At 48.1% G+C, this 20,246-nt stretch overlaps 1 protein-coding gene across 4 annotated transcripts in view; it reads right to left on the reverse strand.

The window, feature by feature from the left end:
- The window catches only part of LOC144174997 (phospholipid-transporting ATPase ABCA3-like), a 107,505-nt gene that overhangs the window by 62,810 nt on the left and 24,449 nt on the right, over nucleotides 1–20,246 (reverse strand). For all 4 annotated transcript variants that reach the window (XM_077704006.1, XM_077704007.1, XM_077704004.1 and 1 more), the window contains 4 exons: nucleotides 19,235–19,389; nucleotides 17,821–17,976; nucleotides 11,156–11,366; nucleotides 8,707–8,956 (listed from right to left, as the gene is read on the reverse strand). In XM_077704006.1, the coding sequence (XP_077560132.1) occupies nucleotides 8,707–8,956; nucleotides 11,156–11,366; nucleotides 17,821–17,976; nucleotides 19,235–19,389 (772 nt within the window). The remainder of the gene's footprint in view (nucleotides 1–8,706; nucleotides 8,957–11,155; nucleotides 11,367–17,820; nucleotides 17,977–19,234; nucleotides 19,390–20,246) is intronic.

A 20,246-nucleotide genomic window follows, 5' to 3' on the forward strand; every position in this document is an offset into this window, starting at 1 on the left:
GCGAACAATATTCGCACAGGTGTTCCACAATCATTCATTCCAGGCACTCGTTTTTTTTTAACGTATAAATGAGTATACTTAACCTCTTACTACTCTCACTAATAATTTTATAACCCGAAAAATCCGCTATTCGCGTCATGCTCTAGCTTAATAAGCTTAGTTCACAGTTAATCATGAACTCAGTGGTGTCATTCCTTGGTGGTTTCTTACCCATAGTGCATTAATCTGCAAAAACCCATCCTATGGTATTCACCTCGATTAAGAGTACGACACCACATGTGTCCGGATCTCGTCTCCCCACTCACCATGTACATGTCGCGTCATTGCATTGTTATGAGCCTTACTTGTCCTGCCCAATCACATTGGCTACTCAGTGCACTCAAAATTCTAACTCTACGGCACCTACGGCGTTCAAACTTTGACTGAACAGGGGAGACCGCGTGGCTGCATCTATTACCAGAGCGTCCTAGAGGCGCCCGTGGAGACAACGCGCATGCGCGTGGTAGCAGCTCAGAGGGTATACACCACGGGTATACACCGCTCTTCTCGCGAGCAGCCGTCATCGGGATGGCCGAGTGTCGCCGCTGCTTGCGTACTCTGAATAAGCATTCCACCTTTATGCTGGCGGGAGTCGCAACTAATACTGCGCTTGTTCTAAAGCAAAGCTTTACTACTTTCGTCCAGCGATTTCACGCCGGGTGCGCGAGCTGACCTTGTGACCGGAGACACACCCTCGGCGACACACCCCTCGAAGCGCATTGCGTGGTTCGCCGGGCCCGCTGGCGGCGCTGCGCAGAAGGCTCCGTTTTAAGTCGTTCTGCGGCGGCGGCGGCCGTGACGGGAGCGGCCGCTCAGCTAGAGTGTACTAGAAAACTTCCAGTACACTCTAGCTCCGCTCATCGTCAGCCGACCAAACCCGCGGCCTCCCACAGCACGGCCGGACTCGACTCTCCTCCTTCCGCACGCAGGAGGAGGAGAGTCGAGTCCGGCCGTGCCCACTCATGCGGAGCTGGATTGTCTCGGGCAACGTGACTATAAGTTCATTCCACAAGCTAGGTGCAGCACTGTGGAGGCTACATTGTTGTTAACAGCCCGCCCCTTCAGGGCGCCTAACTCACCGCGAAAGAGGCGACAAAAGGTGCCGGGGCCTTGCGGTTCCACTTGCCGAGAGGGGAGAAGGAAGGTCATTTCAGGACCCCCCCTTCACGGCGAGTAAGGCGCCCTGAGTGGGCGCACTGTTGACAGCAATGCAGCCTCCACAGTGCTGCATCTAGCTTGTGGTATGAACTATAGTCTCGCGCCCGGGGAAAAGGAACGCGGTGCGTTCGCTGTGAATGAACGCCGCGTAGGCCCGGCGAACGCCGCATTCGCCCGACCTCCTTCTGTGAGCGTTGCACGCACCCGAACGACTTTGAGACATTGTCGGCAGTACAGCTAAACCAAAGGTTAAATAGGCGAAACCAAGACACAACCAGACTAACCCAAGTTTTTGCTTTGCATATTATCCAAGGTTAGCTGGGTTAAGCCGCAGCCATTTTTTTTGTTCTGCTTTAATTTTGCATGGCACATGGCAGCGCCTACAATGGGAAGAGGCACCAATAAAACGCATTTTAGAGACGATAGTCTTCCTTGTGCTTTTTAAACGTGAAATTTTTGGGTCTGTCATTGTGTGTCTGTCTTGCAAAAAATTCTTGAACTAGCCGGATATATAGCCAAAGCATTTTCAAACTGCTGAATCTACTGGAAATATTCAAACTTGTCAGCATTGTTGAGCAAAGAGAAAACACGGGACATATTTGAGGCAGGATATTAATATATTAGTGATATCTGAATTGTTCATTTAACACACTAAACTTTTTTACACCCTTTTAGCCAAAAAGGGCGTAGCATAGGTGGAAAAAGGGTGTTGGGAGGCCTTTACACCCTTTTTCTTGAGTCTCAACACCCTTCTTCTAGCTCTACGCCCTTTTTGTTTGAAAATAAGGGTGTTGATCAACTTCAACACCCTTGGTTTTTCTTAGGGTGTTGAAAGGGTGTGGAAAAGGTGTTCAGCTGTTCATTGAATAAGGCCATGTTCGGATGCATAATAGCACTGTAAAGAAGAAGACATCCCCTCATATACTCCTCTACTCGCAAGAAATTTCCAAACGCAACAAAAAAAAATAATTGCTCTTATGCAATGATCGCTCGTTTCCTTAATGGGTGCACCTCATGCCCCAAGTTTAGCTTTGGCACGTGAAACACCAATTTGAACCTTCAAAATTAAGAAGACTGTAGTCGTGTGGCGAAAAGGATGTTTACGAACTGCAACACGCTTGGCTTTCTGTAGGTTGTTTAAACGGTGTGAAATAGGTGTTCAGTTGCAAAAAAAGAACAGCGGAGCTGGGGGTCGACCTAGTTTCTTCCGGTGTTGCTAGGTTTTGTTATGTTTGTTAAGGTTTACAATGTTCTTGCTAAGCCAGGATGACCGCTCAGGGATGAGGCCAAATTTAACCAGATTTTACAAGGCTGTTCCAGTGTGCCCGCCTCCCCCCCCACCCTCCCCATTTCCAGGAGATCCAAGAGGGAAACAAGGTAGGTCGGCCCCCAGCGTTGCTGTTTCTCCAGTCTTGCACCACTATTGCAAGCTGCCCGAATTTTTTTACCTTTTAGAATCCAAAAAAGACTAGTACCTTTGAAATGGTACAGTAAGAGGTGCGGATACGCATACGCCCCTTGTGCTCACACTCTGATGATGATGATGATGATTTCTATTGGTTTCCCCTTTGTATCGGGGTGATGACATGTCATCTTACCAAAAAAGACTAATATACCTATGTTCTACACTTTTAGTTCAATACTAGCGCTGCTTAGGGCAGGCACAAAAAGCTTATTAGGCACAAAATACTTTTTTTTTTCTGTTACAAGTGGTAACTGTCCTAGGCAATATTCCCCTCTCTGCTTTTCGTCCACCAGCCTTCTAATCTTCTTTTCGTCCCCTCGACAGCCTTGAAGTTAACTTCCTCTGTGATACCTTTAAATCCTAGGTATTTAACAAATCCTAGGTATTTAACACTCTAACAAGCTCGAAAGCCGACTTCACTGTCATAATACCCTATCTGCGGTGGTGCACCCTTTACAGGCGCCCCAGTTTTTTCTTTGTATGTTTTTGCTAATGTTGCCGAAACTACCTCCTGAAGCTTAAAGAGCTTCACTGGTAATAAATTATGCCACTTCATATTGCTGTAAACATCGTGAGGCACAACCCCCCCCCCGCCCGCTTGTAGAGAATGTTCAGTCCACCCATGTAAACATGTACAAAATGCCTCCAAAATTGGAGGTCTCTCCACATTTTTTCTTCGTTGGCGGTCTTTTCTCACACCCTTTTTTTCTTTACGCCCTGTTTCTTAGTTTCGAACACCCTAATTTGTAGCTTTACACCCTTCTGGGAAAAATGGTGTTGAAATAATGAACACCCTTTTTGAAGGGTGTTGAGGTGGCAGGGAAGATTTGTATGATATTTAATAAAATTCTTTAAGTTACGGATCAGAAAAACTACCGCGTAATTAAAAAGTTTTTGCAAATCCACGTGTTGATTTGTATATTCTCGTAGTAAAATCCATACTTCCAAAATTAGCGCTAAAATATCAGTTTTTTGCGACAAGCCCACCGACTCCATCTGGGGGCTTTCCTCTGCTGGGTATAAAAGCAAGAACAGCACATGTATTGCTAAGTAAGTATGCACTCCCTGTACCGCTTGCATCCCGTGTTCCAACTGTAACTTGTACGTATTGGCTGTTTGTGTTGAATGCTGCGCGCTCCGCCGTTTGACATTGCCTCTGCGCATGCCATCACCTCAAAAAAAGGGTATGAGACTCCACACCCTTTTTTTAGGGTGTTGAGCATCCTCAACACCCTTTTTTAAAGGTGTTGAGCTCATCACCCTTTTTTCATCCATACACCCTTTTTTTGCCAAAACACCTTTTAAGGGTGTTAGCCATGGGACAAGATTTTTACACCCTTTTCGGCCCAAAAGGGTGTAAAAAAGTTTAGTGTGAACAAAAATACATTGCTCGTTATTCGCCATATCGAATAAGAAAGTACTTTTGAAAAAAGACGGCTGGCGATTACTATACCCCCTAATACAAAAAATGTGCTCAGCGCTAACTGCAGTCTTCTCGGTCACGGCGCATAGCTACTGCGTCTCGGGAAGTGATCGCGCGATCAGCGAACGCACGGCGGTACGCGCTATACGTTGCCGTTATCTCGTAGGGCGTCGCCTCCGCTGAGCATGTTGTAAATCGTATTTCAATCTCCCGCGCAAATGTCACGTAATTCGGATGAGCCACTCAACGAGGAGGACGGAAAGCGCATCGGCCGGTTGCCTCACTCGTTGTTCAGCACTCGCTCCTGAGTGCTGCAGTGCGCTAAGATAGCACTCACTCTTGGGTTCTCTCGATGGCAGCGATGGTGAACCTCTGCGTCGCCGGCGCGAACTGCGTCTCAGGAAGTGAACGCACATTATCATCGAGAACACGACGGCACGCGCTGCTATGCCGTCATCTCAGCCCGTCGCCACCACCCAGCATAGCTCACTGCCTCCCCCTCACACTTTCACCATGCGTCGCCGCTGAAGAGCGTCTCGTGCAGGCTCAGCATACTGCCCGCACCCACATTTTCCTCCGTGGTTTTTAAAGACGATATTATTTCTTGGGCTACTTAAACCCAGAAATTTTGGTCTGTCTGTATGTCTGTCTGTATGTCTGTCTGTATGTCTGCATGTCTGCATGTCTGCATGTCTGTCTGTCTGTCTGTCTGTCTGTCTGTCTGTCTGTCTGTATGTCTGTCTGTCTGTCTGTCTGTGACTCGATTCAGCCACCAGAAGTAAAACAATGCCTGCGTAATAATAGCCTTATATAGTCACAGCTAAATGTGCCCGTCTAGATGTGCAATGTCCATACGTGTCAATATTGTTGAAGAACAACAAGACATTACGCATATATAAGACAACAAATTAATAAAGAAGTGATATGTGCAGCGCTCCTTATAAAAAATCGTACATGTTTGATTTTGGCGAGATTAAATACTTCATCAACTGAAGAAAAAATATCACTCCGCCGTCGTCTGCTGTCGCCCGCACCATATAGCTTCTGGCGGCATTTGAAGAAATCAAGCGGCAAGAGTTACGAAAGGTTCCACTATATAGGTTCCACGTTCTGCTTGGAACGCACGTGGACTAGAGAAACGCGGTTCTATAAACGCTGAAGTAGGGCGCCTCGATTCACACGTGTCTTCGCCGTACGGCAGCGTTGGCATCGAGACACCCGGTTTGGAGCAGTGGAACGCGGGAAATTTAAAATGATTTAAGCAAACCTTTGGCGTCTTTACCTTGGGAGGAGCGCGACGCAACAGGAACAACATGAGAGGTGAGCGGGAAAGCGAAGGGAGGCATTTACTTGGCAAAAGTCGATATAGACTATCGTCTTTTGAAGACATTTGCAACGAAAGGAGCAGATACGCGGACATTTTATTTCTGTCTTCGCTCGCTCGGTAACGACGCCGACGCCGATGTCAAATCACAGTAGCGGCCGCCAAAGTGCCGCGCACTTAAATGTTTTGACCTCAAAAGCGGTCGCGGCGCCGCTTCGTTGTTGTATGTTCAAAAATAACAAAATGTTCTAGTTGATGGCGTGAGCAGTGGAAAGCGGCAAAATTGAATTGACTTGAGCAAACCTCCACTCTGCTTATCGCGGGAGGAACGAAACGGGAGGGGAAGAGCGTGAGAAGTGGGCGGGAAAGAGAAGGGAGGCATTTACGTGGCAGGGCCGGAGGAAGACTATCGTCTTTCGGCGACATTCGAGGTGAGCAGCTACGCAGGCATTTTTTATTCTGCTGCCTATTGCGTAGCATTTAAGGAAATTGACACGCCAAAAGCATATTACCATTGAGCCTGCGACTACCGCGTCAGGGATTTTTTTTTTCTATCAATATCATGCTAAAAAATGGCCGCGTATCTGCTCCTTTCGTTGAAAATGTCGACGGAAGACGACAGTCGAGTTGCGCCCCTGACAAGTAAATGCATCCTTCCTCTTTCCAGGTCACCTCTCATGATGTTGTTCTCCCATCTTCTTCCTCCCAAGATAACGCGCTAGAGGTTTGCTCAAGTCAATTTAAATTTACCGCGTTCAACTGCTACAAGTCGGGTGCCTCGATGCCAGCGATGCCGTAATCGAGGCACCCGACTACAACGTTCATAGAACCACTTTGCCATACTTTACGAGCGTTCCAAGGGGGACGCGAAACCAATCTAGTGGAACCTTTCGTTGCTGTTGCCGTTTGATTTTTTTCGAGTTCCGCCAGGTAGCGCGGGTAACAGCAGGCGAGGGTTTTCTGCATTGGATGCAGTATTTTATTTGCTATCGCAAAAACCAAGCATCCGTAATTTTTTTAATAAAGGAACACTGCAAATTTCACTCATGTGTTGATTTTCTGCCTTATACTTGCGTAATGTCTCGTTCTTGCTCAACAATGTTGACAAATACGAACATTAACACCGGACTTGAGGCTCATTCCCACTGGCGCTTTGTCTCACCGCGCGGCGGCGCGCGTCGCGCGATGAGGCCATGAGGCGGTATTCGCACTTGCGATGAGCGATGATGCGACTGCGTTCAGCGCAGCTGCTTCCCGACTTGTACGACCTCCTTGGTCTACCACTCGCAGTCAAAGAAAATTATGTTACACGAGCGCGACAAAAGCAGGTAGAAATCAAACTAAAACACATGCTACTAACCTGGAACAATGCTGAAAGCATTGCAGGTAGGGGGAGGAGCAGAAAATAACAAACTCAAGAAGGCTTTTTTCAACATATTATTGCACGAAGAAATACACACGTTAGCTTTCACGCCACAACACTCGCATCACGGCCCACAAATTTCGCTTCTTTTCACAGGCGTAAAGTTCTCACGCCCCCGAACTCTACGCGTGTTTACCAGTACGAAGAGGCTGCAAGTCAACCTACCGTCTCGCTATTCACCTATATACGGTGATTACTTGCTTTTACAATCCATACACGTTCCTCCACACTGATGAGTTCCACGCTATTCGTTGATCAGTGCACGCGTACGCTGAAGCCACTGACCAAAGAACCGAAGCGCACGGGAAGTTGCTTGCCGGCCCGACCCGGCGGGTACTGCGATAGCGGGCCAAGCGCTAGCCGAGCGAGCCTAGCATCACTAAATAAGCTACGCTACGTCACTAAATGAGCTACGTCACTAAAAGCTTTCATTTAGTGACGCTAAGCGAGCCCAGCGGCGGCGGCTCGCCCGCCCGCCCGCTGCCGTTTGCATTGCCGGATGTAAACAAACGTTTCGTTTCCGGCTACGTCAGCCTACTCCGCGGACATGATTGGCTATCCGGTTTTTGCGGGGCCGTCGCGCGACGAGGAAATTCGGACCGAGAGCGATCTGCTCCGCCGTCGCAAAGCGACAAAAAGCGACGGCCGGTTCATCGCTTTGCGACGTCACGTTTCGTCGCGCGACCAGGCGAATCGCCAGTGGGGATGTCCCTTTAGACGTTTATATTTGGCTGTGCGTATATAAGATTATTGCGCAGCATCTGGTTCACTTTGGCCGGCTGGCGGCTGAATCGAGTGACAGACAGACAGATAGATAGAACAAAAATTTCCCGTTCAAGTAGCCTAACAAAAACTATAGTCTTTAAAAACGAAAATGTAGTACGTCGCTGCAACTTTAAACAAGGTTGTTAAAAGTTATGGCCATGGCTATGCTGTTACGACGTGTTCAGCTGCCTGTCGGGGTGATAGCTGCAGCTGCAATGTGATGACGCGAGTGCGTAGGAATGAACAGCAACCTTCTCTTGTTTTACCGCACTAATCCTGATGGTACAAGCAAACCTACATCATTTCAGTGCAGCAAGATTTATTCTCGGCGGTCACGGCCCTGGCCATCTCCATAGCTTTTCAGCAGCGGCAGCACGCAAGTCGCAGACGACGCTCGTGCAGGCCCGTGACGTAGCGCCGTTAGGATTGTCTGGTAACAGCTGCAGCTACGTACTCCCTTGGTATTTCCAAGAGTGGACCCCGTAATACGTGTGGACGCACGTTTGCGCGTTTATAGCACAAGGGCATAAAAGGCAAGAAAGTGTCAAAGCTGCGCTCATTGGTATTTACGTGTTTCGTGTTTATGGCCAAAACATGTGTTGCATAAATTGTACGTTACTCAGCAAAACTACACTGTGGATGAAAAGGACGCAAATGCAAGTATAAAGATGGTCACAACAATATATAAGTGACAGTAGTGGATGCGAGAAATGCGCCCAGCAGCCAGGGCACCTGGCGCGCATACGACAACCCTCAGAACCGCTTTCAATACAGAGAGAGTCTGAAATAACGTGCGGTAAGAGATTACATTTAAACATTTTGCTTTAGCGAGATGGGCTAGAAGACGCCCGTTGGAAATCACTGCCAGCTAAAAATAATCACGGCAATTACTTAAAATAAGCAAGACTGTATACGGTTATCTTGTAATAATTGAAATGTTCAGGGAAGTGTCGCCGTCTGTCCTCAATGCAGGATCTGCACTTAACCCGTGGGTCCAGGCAACCAATATAAATTTAGATGCCAACCGATATAAACAGCCTGTAAGGGTACCGTTTAAAATTATAAAGCCTCAACCTCCGACACCACCCATTTCACGTGAACGCCCGTACTTGAGGAGCACGTCCTCGAGGGAGGTCGCTGCCAGGCCCATAGTGAAGATGCCCAGCGTGCGCTTGTGGCCCTCGATGGCCCGAAGGAGCTTGACGAGTTTCTCGTGCTCTGGGTTCCCGAGAGAGAAGACGAGGAACCCGCGCCGCTCCAGGAACACCTCGGCCGCTTCCACGTGCGTCTTGACGAAGCCCGTAATGTGCTTCACGTTCGGCATCTCGGTCGTCGTCATGTGCAGCCGGTAGCCGATGCCTGCGTTGAAAAAAACACCTCTGAGCTGAACTGGTTAAAACAGATATACTGTGTCTAGACTACTGAGATGACTCATCTTAGTTGCGGAGTACCTTAGGACCGCACAATGTCCGTCCGCGTCAGTGCGCATAGCATTTACAGTTTCAAAAAATCACACAGGCACCGGCAGGATTCGACCCTGTGTCTGGTAGACCAGACAGAGTTAGTGTCAGTCGCTTTACCCATTGGGCTACAACCAAGATAAAGTACCCGAAAGTCAAACGGCTTACTCCTTAGCCTCTAACGGTGCGGAGTGCCTTAGAACCTCCCAATGTCCGTTCGCGTCCATCCATGCGCACACCACCATCAAGCGGAAGTCAAGCGAAATTCGATTTGAGCTGTGAGCTGCAGTTTCACTTAGAGAATAATCAAGGTGCAACTCACTGCTCAAATCGAATGACGGTCGGGGCGGAAATCAGATGTCACTCGGGGCGGAACTTGGATGTCATTTCGAGTCCCCGTACTCCGCACCCTCGCCATCATCCACGGAGTGGAGATGCTGCCAATTTTATTCTGTAAATGGTACTAAAATGAAAGCACTTGGTGCCTTCTGTTGGTTCGCTATCACCACTCGCGACATTCTGCTGACCAAATGCTAGAGGACCCTCTGTTCGAACTTTGTGGCATTGAACGGCCTGGGCACGAGCCCCAACAATTTCGCGCGTTTTTTACGTTGTAAATTCATTCATTCATTCCAGTGATTTGTATGTAAAATGTTCCACACTAGTTGTACCAATTTTGATGAATAAAGGTCGTTTCGTATGTTCTAGATTGCTTAAGGCGCATGCAGTGTGCAGCCGATCGCGATATTGCTTGGGCGACGGCCGCCTTTCGGGTGCTCGTTTTTTTTTTTTTTTTTTGAACGTTGGTCAAACGGTGCGGGAACTATGGGCCGAGAGCCGAGACGGAGAAGCAGGTGAATACGACTTTACGTTACAGTTATAACACGTGAAGGGTGAAGTCCCCCTAGAGAATAAAACGCAGCTCAACTGTTTCAGCGACATGTCAAATTGCAAAATGAACTCTTACCGAAATGCGGTAACTGAAATAGTCAGCAAAGGCGAGATATCGGACTTACGGTTTCCATTTTGCACACGTGAACCACATTTCCTTAAACCTGTAAGCAACACACACGAGCGCTTCAAAAGTCTCACAACCCAACTCGTGACAAGTACCGCTTTGAACTGTACTATAGACATGCAAGGTCGGTGGCAAATAGGCATTGCAGCCAAGCGCGCTACTGAAATACACACAGCCACACCCAGGCGGATGGACACAACCTCTGTGATGTATCGTAAAAATCCTCGCCGGTCATCCACATTCACTGAGTGGAATGCTTCAGGATTATTAATGCGTAGCACACTTTGCCGAATACCCCCACAGCCAGGACCGTGCAAGGCCCTGCATTTCCACAAAAGTGCAGATTTGGTGAAAATAACACATTTAGTGTTACAATAGCGCAAATGAAAATATTTTGCCTAACAGAATGTTGAAAAACCCGAAAATAAGCAAAAGAAAAAGAATAGCGAAAATGGCGAACCGTGCAACGTCTTGCATTTCCACAAAAATGCACATTTGGCGGAAGTAACACCTATAATCGTTATAATTACGTAAATGGCATGGTGAAACAGAATTCCGAAAAACCAAAAATTAGAAACACATTTTATAAGAACCAAAACATAAAAATAAGGAAATAGCAAAAATGTGAAAATGTGCAGCGCCCTGCATTTCCACAAAAATGCACATTTCGCGGAAGTAACACGTATAATCGCTATAATTACGTAAATGGAGATAGTTGGTGAAACAGAATTCTGGAAAACCAAAAATTAGAAAAGAATAGAAAATACAGCTAAAATGGGGAACTGTGTAACACCCTGCATTTCACATAAAATGCACATTTGGCGGAAGTAACACGTATAATTGTATTTAGAAAATGGTGAACCGTGTAACGGCCTGCAGTTCCACAAAAATGCAGATATAGCGGAAGTAACAGCTGTAATTGTTATAATAGCGCAAACGGAGGTAATTTATCGGGCTGAATTTAGAAAAACCAAGAAATTTGGCTGTTTTAGTACTCACACTGTAGACAAGCGACATAAGAATTCTCAAAATTTCTGATTTTTTCCGGACTCGCTTTTCCTGCCAGGGGGCGCCGCTTACCGTACTTCCTGCGGAGGAATATGGACGAGCCGCAGCAGCGCACCGTGCCCGACGAGATGATGGCCGAGCGGTCGCCCAGGATGTCGGCCTCCTCGATGGAGTTCGTGGCCAGGAGGATGCCCCGCTGAGCGCGGTTCTTAAGAATGGCGTGCCACAGAGCATTTCTGGCCTCGGTGTCGCAACCCACTGTCGGCTCGTCCAGCAAAAGCATCTGCGGAGGGTACACAGGCGACTCTGGATAATATTCATTAACGAGATGGCGATGGAGTATGCAGTGGCTCATAGTGCTGGGCCTATTCTTTCGACGAAGACGAAGCTGTGTGCGTTGCGTAGCCTGAGAGGATTTTCTCTCATAGTGACGTTGTGCAAATATTTCATTTCGAACTCGAACGTTGGTTTTCTCGTCTGTCCTGCCCTTGCGCAACTATATTGTCACGGGAAGAATAAAAGAGCTATCGGCCCTACCTCCGGAGAAGAACACCCGGCTCCACGGGCTCCCTCATGGCCAACATCGTGCACATCGCTCGCATCTTCCATGGTTCACTTCCTGTGTTCTGCCCAACATGTTTTGGTGAGAGTCTCGTCTGTCCTGCCTTTGCGCAACTATATTATCACGGGAAGAAGAAAAGAGCTATCGGCCCTACCTCCGGAGAACAACACCCGGCTCCACGGGCTCCCTCATGGCCAACATCGTGCACATCGCTCGCATCTTCCATGGTTCACTTCCTGTGTTCTGCCCAACATGTTTTGGTGAGAGTCTCGTCTGTCCTGCCCTTGCGCAACTATATTGTCACGGGAAGAAGAAAAGAGCTATCGGCCCTACCTCCGGAGAAGAACACCCGGCTCCACGGGCTCCCTCATGGCCAACATCGTGCACATCGCTCGCATCTTCCATGGTTCACTTCCTGTGTTCTGCCCAACATGTTTTGGTGAGAGTCTCGTCTGTCCTGCCTTTGCGCAACTATATTGTCACGGGAAGAAGAAAAGAGCTATCGGCCCTACCTCCGGAGAAGAACACCCGGCTCCACGGGCTCCCTCATGGCCAACATCGTGCACATCGCTCGCATCTTCCATGGTTCACTTCCTGTGTTCTGCCCAACATGTTTTGGTGAGAGTCTCGTCTGTCCTGCCTTTGCGCAACTATATTGTCACGGGAAGAAGAAAAGAGCTATCGGCCCTACCTCCGGAGAAGAACACCCGGCTCCACGGGCTCCCTCATGGCCAACATCGTGCACATCGCTCGCATCTTCCATGGTTCACCTTCCTGTGTTCTGCCCAACATGTTTTGGTGACAGTGCGGAGGTCATCCCCATCCTGGCCCCAGCTTCCCTTCGTCTCGGCTACTGAACATCGATCGCTCAAAGGTTCTTCGATCGCATTGGCCCGCCCCAGCCCCGGTGAGCCATGGATGCACCATTCATTTCCCAGCCCCCGTGTCCCCAGCCTATGACTTGCCGATACCAACCGGCGTGACCAGCCGCGACCTGAAGAGAATACGACGCCGTTCCCCTGCCATGAATGTCGGCGCGGTTACGAGGACTTTGGACGTTACTTCACTACGTCGGCGCACATTTGTGTTTCGGGGCCAGTGCTCACCACGACCATCATCCTCATCCATGGCGGTGAGCACTCCGTTTTTCCTCTTATCGCGCATCGTCACCGCATCTGTACATTTGCTACGACGGCCTCAACCGGTACGGTCGCTCTCGACGAGGGGGATGTGTCCCGGGAAGCAGAAGAAAACAGCTATGGGCCCAACCTCCGAAGGAGAAGAAGAAGACCCGGCTGCACTGGCTACATCATGGCCGACATCGTGTATATGGTGTAAATACATTGCTCGCACCTTCCATGGTTCATTTCCTGTGTCCTGCGGCCACGTAACTATATTCGGGCAGATACACGGCAGCAGTAAGCGCTACTAAGGGAGCGTAATGATCCGATGCAAACTAGGGGAATGGGCTCTGCGTTACACGCCGCATTATGCCCTTTATTACCGTGGTATTTGTAAAATCCGTGGGTGTAATAAATTGGAAATATGCGGCACATATTCTCTGTCGCACAGAAGTGGTCATAACTGAGCAGGGAAGATCTCATGGGGCTTCTACCCGCAGCACCGTAAGCTATATCTGCAAAATGATTACGCTACAGATTTTTAGGAAAACAGGATGCCTTTTTTTGAACAGCAAGTGCATTCATAAACGTCATGCAGAACTCTTTGCGCGTAAAAATATCGCAGCTATCATTCACTCTAACTTTCTCCAATTATTCGGGGTACGGTGTAGTAAGGTGCACCTTTCGCTTCTAAAATCAAACATTTCGTGAAAAAAGAAAAGGTTTCACTGGTGCAGCCATGGCATTAATTTTGGTGCGGAAGCATTCATTGGTGATTTCACGAGAAATTCATCCGACCGCGTCCTCCTGTAACACGTTACACGACACTTTATCGGTGTAAATGGACCGCATGAGGTGTTAAATGAACGATCCTACAGCGTGGGATTAATGCAGGAATCTTAATTTAATCAAGGGGTGATCCCTTAGCACGCGTGCTCTGGGCGAAAGCCTTCCTGACTAATAACTTCCAGTGAGTGGTATACGCGCTGCCTCTACAGCATGGTCAAGCCGAAATAATTTCAAGAAGGGCGGGCCTAATTTTGAAATAGTTGATTTCAGAAAAGAAAGCGGACGCAACCAGCACAAAGTAAACAAAAAATTCCCAATTTTGTCGTCGGCTGACGTACGCGCCGAAGGAGCACCTGGACTATAAAACATGCGCTAGTGGAAGGCGCCGGATTAATTTTGACAACCAGGGGATACGTGGCCTCTACGTGTCATAATTTTTACTGCAGAGCGTTCTCCGTCCTGCGTAGCCTGTTATCTAAAATGCGCAAAGTACAAAAAACAAAAAAGAACATTTATTCTCCCTTGGTGTTTTTAATTTAGAGCGTATGCTTGATTGAATAAGGTGATCCGGCCATTTTTCCTGCTCACGAGTCAGTTTTCTCATAGATTTCAGAACCCATGCATTAATTTCACCAGCGTGTCCTTTTTGTTAGGTCTTTGGTGTTGCACGCAATATTGTGAGTTTAAATCTATTGTCCCGCATTTACGCTTCGCGGAGAGGTTTTGGGGCAACGCCAAAAATGATACGCCCATTTGGTCGTCGAGAAATTTCGACACCTCGTTGTAACTTCTGTAAGTGTATATCAAAATTGAACAGCTGTCAAAACGTTTCATGAAGCACCCACACCATTAAACCCCGTCATGAGGTGGATGATCATCGTGAGAATAATGTAATTAATAATTGCAAGGTCAAATGTAATAGTGATATTTCTGCCTTCTTCAACAAACGCCGAAAGATGTTGCCTGGCGTTGGCATGCGACAAATTTTAAGAAAAGCAGGAGCTGTTGAAATTTCACATCGGAATCCATGGTTACGGAAAGTATTAATGTCTAGCATTCAGTTGTGTACGTTCTTGCATTGTGTTTTTCCAAAGCTTAGACACTGTGTCGTCTTATCGGGCTAAAAAAGTAGCCTGTGTTAGTCCGAAATACGTTGGCACAATGCCTGCACCACGGAGCCTGCACCACCGGCGTATAGGTTGTATTCACTGGCAAGGCATGCATGCAGCAACCATGTGGGTGGGCCCACGGCCTCCGTGATCGGCGTCCGGCGGCGCCGCCGGACGCCGATCGCGGAGGCCGTGGTGCGCCGTCACTGGTTACGTCGGTCTCCGCGGGATGGCGGTACTAGTCCGTGCTAAGCACATGATGTGCGTTGGACGTTCCAAACTCGACCCCACCGAACGCTAAGTAAAGCCTCGACTCCAATGTGAGTGCGATTAATAACATTTCAATTGACACCACCGTTGAGAATCGGGTTAAAAGGGGGCAGAACACGCACCCGGTGTTGTTTTTTTTCTGCGGCGTGCGGGCGCACTGGCACAAGCCGCACCATGATCGTAGCGTTTTGGCCATGTCCGTGGCTGTTTCCAGTGTTGCCAAGCGAAAAAATTGACAGCTTAGCCATCTTAGCTTAGGACATGCCATCAATAGCTTAGGACATGCGTTTGGCTTATGCCACCATACAAGCTCGATGGGGCCCAATGCCCGTCTCTATTTAGGCACCAGTACGGCGGCTTGCCTATCAGATCACCGTCGTCGTCGTCATCATCATCATCATCATGAGGTACATTATAGCGCAGAAGAAAAAGACCTGTCTCATATTCGCGGAATACGTTCGTCGTGTCAGGATTTTTCACCTCATGCCCCAACAAAATTACCTTGCGCGCTCTTTGGCTTCCCTTCTCATACATCCGCATTTATTATGTTCCATGTCTGTGTCCCTTACCTGATCTTCAGCGTGCGCACAACATCACCGGCCAAATCGCGATTTCCGTTCCTAACCTGAACGATAATGATTGCTGCACAAGTTTCTTGTCTGCCCGCTAATTTGTGACGCTATCTCCCCATGCGTCAACGCGACCCCGATCATCTTAGCCATGTTCAATTTTTAGAAAAACAAGCTTTCGGAGACTCAACTCTATGCCAGCCCAGAAAGGTGTTTTTAACCTAAAAAAACGCTAGAAATATAGAAAAAAAATGTACAATTTCACGCTACGGTAAAGCAGTATTGGCAGCAGCAACGCAATAGAGACAAGCTCTAAAAGCGAAGTGATCAGTGTGTTAACTGCATCTCCGTGTTCAAATTATACAAAGAGAAAACCCAGTCGCAAATGACGACAAGAAACATTTCTGTAGTTTTGTCGTATTTTCGCTTGTCGTACTGTCGTCTTGTGTCGGGATTATGATGCTCTGTCGCGTGTCGTATTCCTGTTCTCATTTTGATTTTCCGTCGTGCCGAATTACTGTCTTGTGATCCTGATGTTCCTTCAGCGGTTGAACATGGTTTGAATGTTATTGCCCATTGTGAAGAGTGGCGTAAATGGCAGTTTTGTTGTGACTACAGGAATGTTTATCGTTGAGAAAATTGACTTTGTCGTTACCACCGAAACGTCTGTCGTAACAACAGCAAAGAAAAAGACCGAGGCTTTGTCGTAACAACAGGACTTCCGGTGTCACCAACAAAGTTTTTTTGTCGTACGACAGGAATTCTTGTAAGGTTTTTGCGGTATTGCTTTTAGACTGGGAAGGAAGTAAAGGCATTGCTACAATCGCTCAGTAATGTTTCTTGGCGGTGACTTTGGTCGGCGGCCGCCAATTTTGCACACAAGATTGTGTGCAAGATTGTGTCATCACAGACTTGTGTCGTCACGCGACGTCGCAAAATTCTGTCGTCACAAAATTGTGTCGTCACGAAACTATGTCATCCCGAAATTGTGTCGTCACGAAATTGTGCCGTCAGACTACGCCAGAAACAAGGATGGGGTGTCGCTGATTTACTGATTGTAGGGTTTAACGCGCCGACGCAACGCAGGCGATGAGGCGCGCCGTAGTGGAGGGCTGCGGATTAATTTTGACCACCTGGGGATCTTTAACGTGCGCCGAAATCTCGAACACACGGGCGTGTTTGCTTTTCGCCTCCATCAGAAAAGCGGCCGCCGCCGCCGGGAATCGAACCCGCGACCTCGTGCACAGCAGCAGAACGCCTTAGCCACTGAGCCACCGCGGCGAGTGGCTGGGGTGTCGCGGCTGCTTCATTTGTTTTATGTAGTATTGTTACGCGGGGGCAGGACACGAGCCAGCCATAGAAGATGTGCACAGTGCATTCACAATATTTACAATCCGCGCAGGCTACGCGCACTCACAACCTTCTCCGCGTCGGAGCGTGGCCTCCCAGCGCTATACGCTGCACTTCACTGTCGTTTTCTCTAGACAATGTCTATATTACATGTATGAAGATTCGGATTAAACTTGTGGAAGAAACTTCAAAAATTCGGTCTTGTTGGATATTCCGGACTTTCCCGAGGAACCGCCAGCTGCTTCCATAGAGCAATGTATATGAACAATGGATACATCGGAGAAAATGAGGCCATAAGTTCGATTTTCTGGACAAACGTTTCCGCGACAGAGCCATGGTGTGACTCCAGGACCACGCCATTTTTACTAGCTTCGCATTGCATGGGAATTCGCTTGACTCCCGCTGGGGTAACATACTTTCATCTTGAAGTCCGTAATTTTGCAAGTCTGCGACGAAAGCAATTTCGAAAGCCGGAAACGGGTCATACGTAGCCAGTTTTTTTGGGCACCAGAATTTTTAAACACCAGGTGACGCTGACTTACATGCAACATCATCATCAGGTTTGTCCTGAACTATTTGTGACTAATTCGGTACTATTTACAAGAAAGTTCGTTTTAGCGACTGGCGGATTTTTCGGACTGCTCTTTTATTCGAACTATTTTTCGTTCACCTCCAGGTTCATGGCCCTTTTAACAAGAGCTTTCTTGTGGGTCAGTTGGTACCTTTTTAATTAAGGAAACTCTGCGCGAAGCTAAAATCAGCGAAGGACAGTGAGACACGACATGCACGCATACGAAACGGCAACTCGCTTTTGTGTGCGTTGTTTCTTGTGCGTGCATCTTCTGTCTCACTGCCCTTCGTGCATGTTAACTTAGGGCAGTGCTTTTTAATTAACAAAGCCCTTCTAACTTTTATTTAAACGCATTGCGTAAGACCGCACGAGTACAGCCGCAAAGCAGCGCTTTACCTGGGGATCTCCGATCAGGGCGATGCCAAGCTGCAGCTTTCGCTTCTGGCCGGTAGTGAGCCGCTTGACCAGCGCATCCCTGTAATCTTGCATCTGGAAGGACATCACGATGAGCTGCAGCGAGTCCGCTGTCTGGATGTCGCTCAGCCCACGGATCTGTGGCAGAAGGGAGTAGGTAACGCATTGTTTTTTTAAAGACGATAGTCTTTCTTGGGCTACTTAAACCGATAAATTTTGGTCTGTCTGTCTGTCTGTCTGTCTGTCTGTCTGTCTGTCTGTCTGTCTGTCTGTCTGTCTGTCTGTCTGTCTGTGTGTCTGTCTGTCTGTCTGTCTGTCTGTCTGTCTGTCTGTCTGTCTGTCTGTCTGTCTGTCTCGATTCAGCCATCCGGCCGAAGGGAAACGAAGTCTGCGCAATAGTCTTATATACTCACAGCCAAATCTAAACTTCTAAGTCCGGTTTTTATGTTCATACTTGTCAACATTGTGGAACATGAACCAGACATTACACAAATATAAGACAAAATTAATACACAAGGAATATTTACAGTGTCCCTTTATAAAAAAATTCATAGATGCCCAATTTTTGCGAAATAAAATACTACATCCACTGCATAAAAAAATCCCACGGTCGCCTGCTGTCGCCCGCGCCACTATGGCTGCGTTTTGAGAAATCAAGCGGCAACAGTTACGAAAGGTTCCACTAGATAGGTTCCACGTTCTGCTTGAAACTCGCGTGGACTAGGGCAACGCGGTTCTATAAATGTTGAAGTAGAGCGCCTCGATTCCCGCGCGTCTCCGCCGTACGGCACCGCTGGCATCGAGGCACCTGGCCTGGAGCAGTGGAAATTTAAATTGACTTGAGCAAACTTCTAGCGTGTCTAGTTTGAGAGGAGCGCGAAGCAAAAGGAACAACATGAGAGGTGAGCAGGAAAGCGAGAGGGGGCATTTACTTGGCAAATGTCGGCAAAGACTACGGTATCTTGTCGACATTCGCAACGAAAGAAGCACATAAGCGGCCAATTTTTTAATCCACACAAGCTACAGGATGGAGCGTTTGTGAAAGCCGGGAGTGTTGCTGAAAAGATAAATAACAGAGTTACCAGAGTAGGACACGCGAAGGCACACCAGACGTGTAAAAAAAAAAAACGGTAACAGAAGCCAAGCCATGCGTTCCTCACATTGGCGAAAAGCCATAGGTTTTCCTCGACGATCATGTCGCGGTAAAGGGCGAAGTCCTGCGCACAGTCCCCCATGGAGCTCCGCATAAAAGCAGAAGCCGGGCTATAGGCTCCTCACCCGCCATAATAGCCAAAGGTCCTCCTAGATCGTCATCTCGCGGTAGAGAGCGAAGTGCTACGCACAGTAACCCATGGCGCTCCGCATAAAAGCAGAAGCCAAACTACGCTTTTCTCACCCTGCCGAAAAGCCAAAGGTTCTCCTCGACGGTCATCTCGCGGTAGAGGGCGAAGTGTTGCGGACAGTAACCGATGGAGTCCCGGACGACTTTCTTTTTCTTGCGCACGTCCATGCCGTTGACGAAGCACGTGCCGTTATCCGGCTTAATGGAACCTGCGTTGCGACAGAAGGCCGCCTTGCCTGTAACAGCGATCACCTTAGCCCAGAACAACATGTGTGTGCGTGTGTGCGTTCGTGTGGTGTGCGCGCTGCAGGTTCCATTGACATAGTGCTATTGAGTGATGCTAAGGTTTGACGGGCCGTCGCTAATCAGGCGATGGAGGGCGCCGTAGTGAAGGGCTCCGGATTAATTTTGACCACCTGGGGATCTTTAACGTGCGCCGAAATCTTGAACCCACGGGCGTCTTCGCTTGTCACCTCCATCGGAAAAACAGTTGAAATAGGATTATATGGTGGGATTATTTGGCGTGGATTATAAGGTGTGGATTATAAGGCCAGCCTCGGTCCTCGTTCTGGAGCGTTGAGGAAAGGGACATGTCCTTGCTTATGAACTTATTGCGTATCTACACGAGATCATGGTTGAAGTTTAGGCGAATATTATAATTCCGGGTACAAATACAAAGACTGCGTAGTCGCGTTTCCCTGTCCCTAAAACTCAGCTAAGGTCAAGCAGGCATCTTATGTAGTTTTGCGGCACCGACAGAAGCACTACTGACCTTTCTTCAATCTCCCCCCGACGGAAAATTGGACACAGTGCTTCGACCTGTTGTCTAACAGAGTGCTCGCGAGGTATGCGACCAATGGTAGGTGGAGACCACTAGCGTGGTGACCATTACTACCACAAGCGACAACGTCTCGTAGCCTTGTGAGAGCAGCGCTTGTCGTTTGTCGGCTAGAAATACTTGGAGTATCCATTTGCGAGGAACCAATAGGAAACGACATGCAATTGAAGCTTCGCTTCACGTTTATTCCCACCAGTCAGTGAGATTCGCCAATTTTTTTATTTAAAT

This window comes from Haemaphysalis longicornis, unplaced genomic scaffold (genome assembly GCF_048455015.1).
Source record: "Haemaphysalis longicornis isolate Haplotype H1 unplaced genomic scaffold, Haemaphysalis longicornis Haplotype H1 scaffold_3, whole genome shotgun sequence".
Classification (NCBI taxonomy): Eukaryota; Metazoa; Arthropoda; class Arachnida; order Ixodida; family Ixodidae; genus Haemaphysalis; species Haemaphysalis longicornis.